Source organism: Watersipora subatra, chromosome 2 (assembly GCF_963576615.1).
Source record: "Watersipora subatra chromosome 2, tzWatSuba1.1, whole genome shotgun sequence".
In the NCBI taxonomy this organism is placed as follows: Eukaryota; Metazoa; Bryozoa; class Gymnolaemata; order Cheilostomatida; family Watersiporidae; genus Watersipora; species Watersipora subatra.
In genome coordinates this window covers 61,756,016-61,767,042 of record NC_088709.1, presented here as the reverse complement: position 1 = coordinate 61,767,042, position 11,027 = coordinate 61,756,016, and the positions used below count along the sequence as shown (strand labels likewise).

The following is an 11,027-nucleotide window of genomic DNA, read 5'->3' as shown; positions in this document are numbered from 1 at the left end:
TCATGTGTGTGTTTTGGACCTCAAGACATAGTCTGCAATAAGTCATACTTTACAGAAAAATTACCGAATGTATAAACTGAATATACCAATGGTATTTGCACATACATCTTACTACCTAGCAACCACATATAATAAATCATGTTCATTTAATTTTCATAAGCCTATCATATCGTTATTTCCTTTTAATTAGCTCTTGAATATTGTATTATTTTGTGAATAACCAAATTAGAATCATGCATTAAAATTTTCTAGTTTTCTGCCCTGTTGCAAATACGTGTTTGATACCAGAAATGAAAAAATTATCTAGTGTTACCTTGTGTGAGCTCAAAGTTTAAAAGAACATGATGGAATTTCTTGATCATTTCAAATTGATTTGAAAAGGAATTCACAGGAATCTCCAAACTTTCTTTAATGCAAAATTATAAGTTTTGCTAGCAAATTTGTGGTGTAGAGGACGCCAGACCATGACTTTCTTATTCTTATAATTACTCCCAAACATTATGCATGCTGTGTATTCCCTTTTCATTATATCGTATGGTAACAAGTTTGTTAGCTTTTACTTGATCACTATTTTCGGTTGCCTTCGTTTATATTGTACCACTTTGGTTTTTTGCCTTCATTCATATAGTATCGCTTGTATTGTTTATCTATTGTATCGCTATGTATTGTATATGTATTGTACACCTTGTATTGTTTATGCTGCATCCCATCTCCTGGAATGATACCAAGCTCCCAGACTCTTATGCCAAAAATCAGAGCATGCTAGGAAGCTGGCTATTTTAGTGACCAATTAAGGAAAACCAAAGAAAAAGCTGAATCAGAATGACAGGTACAGGATCTGTTGGCCAGGGTGTTGGTTGAGCCAGCTGGAGAAGCATGGAGCTTGCCTATTGTGTTAGTGAAAAAAAATTGGGGTTTTTCGTGGACTATCGGAGGCTCAATGCGGTAACAGAACAGTAGAACTATCCCCTTCCTAGGATAGACGAAAGTCTGGATGCCCTAGCTAAGAGCCAAAGTTTCCGCTCCCTCGATCTCGTCAGTAGATACTAATAGGTTCCGTTAGACTAACATGCTATTAAAACTCGGCCTTCATAACTCGAGATTATAGAAATAGAGAGTCCTTCCTCCCAAACTGACTTCCACCTTAGCCACCTTTCAGAGATTGATGGAGAGAATGGTGCCTGAGCTCCACTAGCATACCTTACTGTTGTACCTAGATGACATGATTGTTATCACACCTGACTTCAAGCGTTCCTCCAGCGGCATCTCCAGCAGCTGGAAGAACTGTTTCAGCAGTTACGGCAAGCCGGTCTCTAGCTCAAGGCGGCAAAATAGAAATTTCTTCTCAAGGGCGGTACCTGGGCTACATAATGAGCGGCAAAGTATTATTATTCATTGATCTGGACATTTCCGCCATTTGTTGCATACATTCACAATCTCAAAAGCATCAACTGCATCTCATGAAAGCTCATTGCAGCTCCTAGCTTCAGGAACTATTTTAAAGTTGTCCTCCCTGTCTCAATAGTTTTTGGTACATTTAGTAAGCTGGCTTCAAGTTTTCTTTTGACTCGCAAAAACTCCAAAATGCATTAAAGCTAGATTTTGAAGCTCTAATAATTTAAAAATAAAGGTTAATGTTTCCTTGAAAGCCACATTTAAAAAATAGTTTTTTGTTACCTAAAAGCTATGTTAGTGACATGATCTAGAGAATCACATATACACTGTTATTTTCTCTAATGGAAAATGCTTTAAAACAAGTTATTACTACTTATTACACAGTGTGTTTAAAAAGATGTTTTCATTAAAAAGTTAGAAGAAACACTTGTTAAAAAAGAGTATTAATGTTTTTCACTAGCTTGTTAACAATACTGTTATTACCGATGATTTCATTTTCTAAAAATGGTTCATCAGTACCTAGATGTGAAGTTTCAGTTGGACAGCATAGATAAATTCATTTTAAAGAGCTCTTTTGAACTTAGGTCCACGCAAAAGCCAATGCAGTGTGACTAGTTTAGTCTCTAGTAAAATAACTGAACAAAAAAGTTAAGTTAACAATGAGCAAAAACACTTAGCAAAAACATCCTGCTGCTAAGAGAGATCATGCCAAAATCAACTCAAACATGAACAAATTTGTATATTTTGTATCACCCTATATATTATGAACTTATATATATATCGAATAAAGCTAGACATGCTCCTTCAATTATTGTAGGTTTTTTTTCAACGTTATTAATTAGGTGAGTGGTGAGTAACAACATACCAATGAAGTATTTAAAATAAAATTTATTATATTATTTATTTATACAATGCTTTAGTATATGATTATTCAACTTTGACAATCTAAGTCACAGATGTAATCGCTCATTCATTTTTACGTATGACAGTTCTTTGAATAGCTTTATGAGATTGTTTTAACCATTTTTACTTTTTAGAGGACTATCTGAGTCAACATATACTTTTTGCCACTGTTCTGCAGACCTCCAACTCCTTTGCCAACGGTTTCGTAAAATGATCAAAATATTATCCAATCTCTGAGCAACCCTTTGTGAACAGGTGTTTCTGAGAAACTGATCAAATGATAGTAATTTTCTTTAAATTTATTAAATCTGTCTAAATATTATTATAATCCAATGATATTTAGTAACACAAATGGTAACATAGTTCAGCAAGGCACGTCAAATTTCATCGAATAGAAAAAAAATGAGTTTCACAGTTCAATGCGTTCAAACCATAATTTTTCGCACTATTTCAATTTTTTCTAAAAGATCTTACATTAGTATCATATTTATGGAGCAGACATTCAAAATTGCTTTATGACTGACAACAATCTACAAAATTGCTGTTAGCAGTATTTAATCTTTTATTTGCATCACAGACATTAATGAAATATCAGCAGATGAAAAGTATCAATTTTGTCGCATCATCGTATCAGTAAAATTGTAATTATAACAAAAAAATATCATAAAGATATTTGAAAACAATTCACAATAGAACTAAAATTTCTGGTCTAGAGAACTTGACAAGAATTAATTTGATTGGTTTACGCTGTCGCATTAAACCGCATTTGTAAACAGATGTTGCAGGCGTTAGGGTTTCAAAAACATATCAGGCAGGAATTAAAAAAGTCAGTGTTTTAGGAGTTAATCAGTCTTTTGATAAAACCTTGGCTCAAAAATCTTGTTGCGCTATTAAAATAACTGTAGTCAACCCCCAAGTACCAAAATATTAGGTGGTTGTACTTAAAATTTACAAAAAAAACTTTGATAACATTTATAGACCACATGAAGTATTAGCTCTATGTTTTATTAACTGTGAAGCGTTGATGATGCAACTAAACAAAGTCTGTAGCGTTGAAAAACTATTATTCATATAACCTTAGTCATTCACTGCCATTGCTGGTATTCTATATATAATTTGTGTTGAGGTTTTATTCTCCAAATCCTATTTCTTTAATTGAAGTGATAGGTTGTCTTTGCTCGCGTAATTCTTGGTTCATTACTTTTGTGAAAGTTCAATAAATCTCACATGTATTATGTTGCTAATCCTTGTTTGTTCATCAAAAGATAAAAAATGACTGTTTCTCCATAGCTCAGTTTTGCAAGATCAAATCACATAACATTTGATAAAAACTAAAAGGGTTTTACAACTGCATAGCTCTTTGCCGATGTTCATTTAAAGATATTTATAAAACTATCCTCAATCTCTGAGCGTAAATAGACGCATTGATTAAAAAATAACGAGCAAAATTTTGAATTAACGTCATTCAATTGCCAATTAACATCCTCAAAATGTATTGATCTTGAAATTCAAAAGCTTTTACATAATGCCAATAATTTTATGACAAGGTAGCTTTGCAGAAGCTCACTTGATTCAAAGAAATTGATGCTGTTGGAAAATGCAAAGAGCTGCAACGAAATATATAAACTATGAGAGCTAAGATTTAGCTATATATAGCTAGATTATATATTCAATGCCAGAAAGGTGTTTGTCAAATTCTAATATGCATGTATTTGAATGGATGAAGTTATTAACAAAATATTCAAAATTACATGAAAAAATACATGATAATTTCATGCAAAAATATATTGGACATTTTCTATTGCATTTTATGCAGAATTATGTTAGACAAACTGTCTATTGCAGTTGTTACAAAAATGGCTGAAGTGGAAGAACCCACTAGTGCGCAATGTGTGTTTTGCTGGTCTAAAGACAATCGGCTGGTAGACCCGAGAGTACTTCCATGTAACCATGTGTCATGCAAAACATGTCTGGATGGTCAGCTAGAAGCTCAGAAAGTAGTATGGTGTAAAGATTGCAAGTAAGTTTAACAAACTACTTACATTTTTACTACTCTGTAAAAACTGTTGCATGACGTTCTTCAAAAATCATCGATATTTCCAAATTAAATGCATTTTCCAAAAATATTTCATTATTCTAAGCAAGCACTTTTGTATAAGGTAAGTAACTGCAAAAAATATTTTTTCAGATTTTTCTTCAACTACGTTAAATAATGTTGTGAGCAATGATTTGGAAAACTGGAGATACAACAAGAGAAAAATAAATGTTGATTTTTTGTGCTCTGATCAAAGTTCAGGAAATATGATTGCAAGATACAGAAAACATTAGGTCAAAAAATATGACCTTACGACATGCTTTTATTGCTACAAAACGTGTAAGCAATTTTTGATAAAATTATATAATATACAGTTTTGTCTCACAAGAAATTACTGTGAAAAGATTAGGGGATTTGATTTTGTGGTTTGTTTTATGTTATGGATAAGGTTTACTTAAACAAACTCAAGCCTATTGCTGAAGCAAATATATAAAAGAGTTTAGTGCTTGGTAAATGGTCAAATAAAATATTTGAACACTTTAATTTTATCAGAGGATAATATATTTAGTTTGCAAATGCATAGTTACAACCATACCCTTTTAAGGGCATTCAAATATTTTCATTTACTCATGCAAGTTTGGTTGAACAAGCATACGTTTTTTAACTGTTTATAATACTTTTTAAATTGTTCAAAATAATTAACTAGCTAACTAATAACTAATAATTACCTCATTAACTATTTAACTAATAATAACTAGCCAAATTTTGTCTCTTTTTTGCAAATTTATGTGCTGTATTTTGGTCAATATCAAAAAGATAACATCCCATTTAGTATGTAAAAGTCATTAGCCTATTCACCAAAAAGACCTATATTCAAATGGAATATACTTACAAGAAAGTTTTTAGTGTAATCATTAATGGCGGATTAGCATTTTCTTACCTTGACTTTATTTTTGTAGTTGTTTGTATTATTTCTCGCTTCTAACTAAATATTAAATTTACTGCTTAAACTTTTGTAAAAGTAACCCTAGGTTTTATTTGTTAGAAAATTTTTTGATGTTGTTGTGGATGAGCTACCAACCTACAAGCTGCCAAAAGCCAAGCATGAGTGTGAAGTCTGCCTAAGAAAAAGCAAGAATGTTTCAGCAGTCATCTATTGCAAGACATGTAATAAGAAACTATGTGAAGCCCATCGGAAGGTATAAGCAAATGATGGAAGTTTCTAGCATATGTTATAAACTTGTTCAGTTTACCTGAAAAAAGTCTGTGAATGTGTGACCTTCTATTGAATAGTTTTGGCTCATTGAGTTATTGCACTTTGCAAAAGTAGTAAAACCAACTCCAATCAAAAAACTGATTTTCTAGAAACCTGTATTCCTTTGCTGCGTGATGGAATGTTTTCAAATTATTGAATATTACGAGCTTTCTCTTAATTTGATTAGCTACATATGTTTTCTTCAGTGGCACGATGAACTGATGAACCAACACGACACTCTGACTATACGCCAGTATGCAGAACAGGCTGAACGACTAGAAACCAGATACTGTGCTGAACACATAACAGAAAGTTACACCTTAGGGTGTGACAACTGTTTGAATGTATTTTGTACAAGCTGCATTTCTCTTACCAACGCTTGTGCAAAAGGTAAAGCAAATACGTCAAAATTCAAAATAGAGCATTTATGATAATTTTAAAGTAGCTAAACTTGCAATGTTAGCAACTGTAATTGTCCTGACCAAACTTTGCTGGCGTCAATTATTTTATGGTAATTTATAGGCCAAGCTCATGTGCTTCTCAATCTACCAGAGCTTGTGAATCGATTGACATTTAAAATAGACCAGCTGGTAGCCGCTATCGTTTCGCAAGAAGAAGAACTCTCAACGCTGTTTAAAAAAGCCTCAAAAGTGGTTTCAGAGTTTGAGATGGAAACTAAGAACATGTTAAAGCAGCTTCAGGATAGACTAGATGCACAGGTAAATTAATGGGTGCAAAAGATCAATAAAAATTAAATAATACTCATTATTTAATACTTCAGTTACTCAAATCAGCCAGTATTTGCCCAAGGAGAAAAAGCTAATAAAAAATCTTCAATAACAATCAAAAGTAATTTCATGTTGTATTTTGTTTTTATTAGAATATGTTGTATGGCCTTATAACTTTGAACTTAAAAAGTAAAATAGCCAAGTAGACTTTTGGGCAATTAATTGATTTAGTTTTTTATTTCATGCTGTTACCTTTTTTTAGAAAGCTCAACATGTCATATCCTATTAAAAAACAACTTTTCCTTAAACTGACAAACACCAACATTAAAGTGGGGCAAAGCATAAACAATATGGTAGAATAGTGACTTAATGAAATAACAAGTTATTTAAAATAGTATTATTGCATAAATTACATTTCATAATCCAAAGTATTTCCCAAAAATACTCAACTTTTATGTATTTAATCATCTCCTTTTAATTGTAGTGGTGATTTGGTCTTTACCAATTAATTGTACATGCATATTAAATAAGTGGCATTGTCCAATATCAGCATATATGTAAATCAATGTTTTAGGTAATTTTATGCATTTGCTGTGAGACATGATGTGTAGAATAAAAACTTTGTTTCTTTTACTCGTTGCGATTTTTTCAGTGACTAGTTTTCTTACTTAGTCAGACATGTTCATAGATTTATAGAAAGTATTTAGAACAGACTGATTGTTATAAATAACAAAACATTTCACCAGCAGAATTAAAATATGCAAAGCTTTGTACTGACTAATTAAAAAGAGAATATCTAATTGTGATAGTTTATTGCAAGTCTGAAACATTGCAATTGTTTAGTTGGATGACAACCTTTTTAAGTTTTGACATTATTTGTATTTTGAAAAATTATCCTAGGATTTTTCACCAAACAAAAAACTTTGTGTTTCAAACATGGTCAACTCAGGTTATTCTATAAAACAATATTTTTTTGAGAGTAAATCTTTTGCTGTATTTAAAAAACATTTGCGCGAATGACGTTTTAGATTTTTCAATTAACCGGATGTTTACCCGCATGTATCTAGTTTATTAAATTAACATAAAGCATTGATTTATTAGATTCCGGCAATAAAAGACAAGTATGATGATGTGGAGAAAAAATTGATAGAGTCTCGAAGAAAAACTCAAGAGGAAGTGACAGAGTTCATGGAAGACAAAATTGGCACCATGCTTACCAACCTCAGCAACAAAAGAGCAGATTTAGAAGCCAGAATGAAAAACAATCACCAGGCAAGATCATTAAATAACTGCAAAGTTTTTGTGTTATGCAAGCCTGTGAAAATCATATTCAACTTTAATTATTTATCAAAGTTGCACCTTAAGATAGTTATAGGAAATTTATCAAATATTCATTAGAAAACATAGTAGGACTTCTCTGCATTGTAAATCTCTCTGAGGAGCTTTTAAATGTGAATAGTTGTTTTTCAAAGAGTAAAACGACTCGTCGTAAATGCTGGCACGCAAGTTCATTCAGCGTATAAATGTAAGTCCACATATAGACTTGATGGCTATCATATGTTTCTTAGGGCGTATCAGATATGCATGTATGATATTGTTATAGTTGTACTGCGGTATGTGAATGTATGAAGTATAATCTTGGGAGAGTAGATTAGTTTATTTTTGTCAGATCAGCTACACAACAGCAAGTGTGCTACCACATCAGTTTTACATCCAAGTATAAATCATGAGTTGATCACTAGTTAATTATATCAGGAAACAGTAAAACCACACAATCCTTGTAAACATATAATGAAGATGTAAGGAAGATGTCGTGATGTTTTGTATATAGCAATGGCTGACAGGCAGGTCACGAGGTCATGCATCCATATTATGGATGCATGACTTTGTGACCTGCCTGTCAGCCATTGCTATATACAAAACATCACGACATCTTCCTTTTTTATAAAAACAACAAGCCTTTCACACAAAATATAATAGGTGCTAAACCACAACTGCTGAGAAAAACAATAAACAGTTTGACTATACTAATTAAAAAAACTGTGATTAACATATGAAATATGCTCCTGCTAGACTAGCTTAAAATCACTCAAAACCTGAACTGGTAGCGCATAGAGTTAATATGACAAGCGCCTGAGAGGTCTGGACACCCTACCAACCCTAGTCACGTACTGTTGTTCTGCTCTGTTCATGCAAACACCTTGCTCTGGTTCATGCAAGACTGTTTCAGTACTAGCCTGCTCATCAGAGAGTTTTCTCAAAATGATAGGAAAACCTGACTAAAACAAGTGGTCCGATTCTCTGGATGGCCTGATGTATTTCCCGTTTCTCCTGTAACAACTACCTTCAGGCGTTCTAACTATGTACGATCTCGGCTCATCACACGTGCTTTCTACAACACCACAATTCCATTCGCCTCCTACTCTCACCCTGACTTTCATACCATTTTTCAATTTCTGATGTTCAGTCTTTCTATGCCTGTCGTGCTTGTCTTTCATAGACTGCACTCTTTCACCCAACAATCTCACAACTTTCACACGGTCGTACGCTCTGGGAAATAACTCAAATAGTTTCACTGGGGTGCCTTCATACAGGTTCCGACTTTGTAGTAATTGCGCTGGTGAGGGCAGGTCTTCTGACAATGGTGTGTTCCTAAGTGACCTCAAACCATCATAATATGATTTACCTTTTATATTGCATATTAGCACTAAGTTTTTCACAACTTACACCATTATTTCTGCTTGCCCATTGGATCTTGCATATTCAGGGCTTGATGTATTGTGTTTTATATCATGCTTGCATAGAAACTTTTGAAACTCAGCTGATTTGTATTGTGGCCCATTATCTGATTTCAAGGTTTCAGGTATACCAAAATCAGAAAATATTCTCTCTAGCACATGTTTGACATCAGTTGATTTAGTCTGTTTGAGCTTGTCAATGGTAATCCACTTGCTAAAATAATCCACAGTGAGTTAATAATCACTACCAACAGCATGAAACAAGTCAGTACCCATTACTTGAAATGGATGGTTGGGTACCAGTGTAGACAGCAGTGGTTCTGTTTTCAATAAGGTGGCATATTCCTGGCATGCTGAACACTGTAAAACTAGGTTCCTAATATCAGTAGACTTTTTAGGCCAGTAGAGTGAATGCTTTGCTTTCAACATTGTTTTTGTAAGCCCTAAATGACTAGCATGTAGCTTCTGTAGCACTTTCTGTCTTTTGCTCACAGGCACAATCAGTCTGTCATTATAGAATAACAAATCATTACACTGACTAATCTCATTCCTTACATTCCAGTAGGCAGCAGCTAATGAATTACAAGACTTGATATTCCTTGACCAGCTGCCAGTAACATAGCACAACAGTGCCTGTAACTCACTGTCTGTCTCTGTAGCTTCAGTGTATTTATGGATGATTGCTTCACTACGTATGATCATATTGCATACAAGATAAAGAGGATCATCTGGTATCTCACTGCAGTTTGTCTGCTCAGGCCAAGACCTACTCAATGTGTCAGCAAGAAACATTTATTTGCCTGGTCTGTACACCAGCTGAAAGTCGTATGGCTGGAAATGTAGCAATATGCACTGAAGCCTAGGCATTGCCTCTGCTATTGGTTTGTTTACCAGCCCTAGTAGCAGTTTGTGATCTGTTTCAATTACTACCTTTCTACCATACACATAGCTATGAAACCTCTGACAAGCAAATAGTACTGCTAGCAGCTCTTTCTCTATTTGAGCATAGCGTTTTTGCACATCTGACAATGACCTAGCTGCATATTCTACTGGTTCATTTTCCTGTAATATAACAGCACCTAAGCTGTGTGAACTAGCATCAGCAGTAAGTGTAATACCAAGATCAGGATCAAATAGTCTCAACGTAGGAGCATTAGTGATTAACTGCTTGAGCTTTTCAAACGCGTCGTGCTGTGGCTTCTCCCACACAAACTCACTTTTAGATTTTGTGACCGCTCTAAGAGGTGCACTTTGTTCAGCCAGATTTGGGCAGAATTTTGACAGATAGTTGGCTATGCCAAGAAATCTCTGCACATCCTCTTTACATTTAGGGACCAGCATGTATTCTATAGCCTCTAATTTGTCATGCTTCACTTTGAGACCTTCACCAGAAATTATATGTTCTAAAAACTCAACAATGGTCTGATTGAATTTGCATTTTTGTCTATTGAGCTTGAAATTCTTAGCTCTACACCTTTCTAGCACTAGTCTCAATCTTTCATCATGCTGTTCTTGTGATTCACCCCACACAAGCAAATCATCGACATAGGTTTCAACACCCTCAATGTCATCAAACATCTGATTCACTTTCTGATGGTAAATTTCTGGACTACAACAGAGGCCAAAAGCTAACCGCTTGTAGCGATAGCTACCAAATGGTGTGTAAAACGTGGTCAGTTTGCTACTTTCCTCATCCAAAACTACTTCGTGAAATCCTGAAGTAGCATTCAATGTGCTAAAAACTTTGGCTTTTGCTACCCTGCTAAATATATCAGCAGCACGGGGAAGCTCAAAATGCTCACGTATAATAGCTTTATTCAAATGCTTAGGGTCCAAACAAATTCTGACTGGCTTATTAGGCCTCACTACATTCACTGTATGGCTAACCCACTCTGAAGGCTCATTACATTCCACAATCATACCATCAGACTGCAATCTCTCTAGTTCAGTTTTTAGCTTTAGTTTAATACTCT

General features: G+C 34.1%; 1 protein-coding gene across 1 annotated transcript; it reads left to right on the top strand.

Annotated features, from left to right (window-relative positions):
* The first annotated feature begins 1,222 nt into the window (after positions 1 to 1,222).
* Positions 1,223 to 9,676, top strand: LOC137388420 (E3 ubiquitin-protein ligase TRIM56-like). The gene is made up of 7 exons (XM_068074905.1): positions 1,223 to 1,382; positions 4,144 to 4,318; positions 5,379 to 5,532; positions 5,795 to 5,978; positions 6,111 to 6,307; positions 7,418 to 7,588; positions 9,620 to 9,676. Exons 1-7 carry the CDS (start codon positions 1,223 to 1,225, stop codon positions 9,674 to 9,676), a joined length of 1,098 nt encoding a protein of 365 aa, XP_067931006.1.
* The last annotated feature ends 1,351 nt before the right edge of the window (positions 9,677 to 11,027 follow it).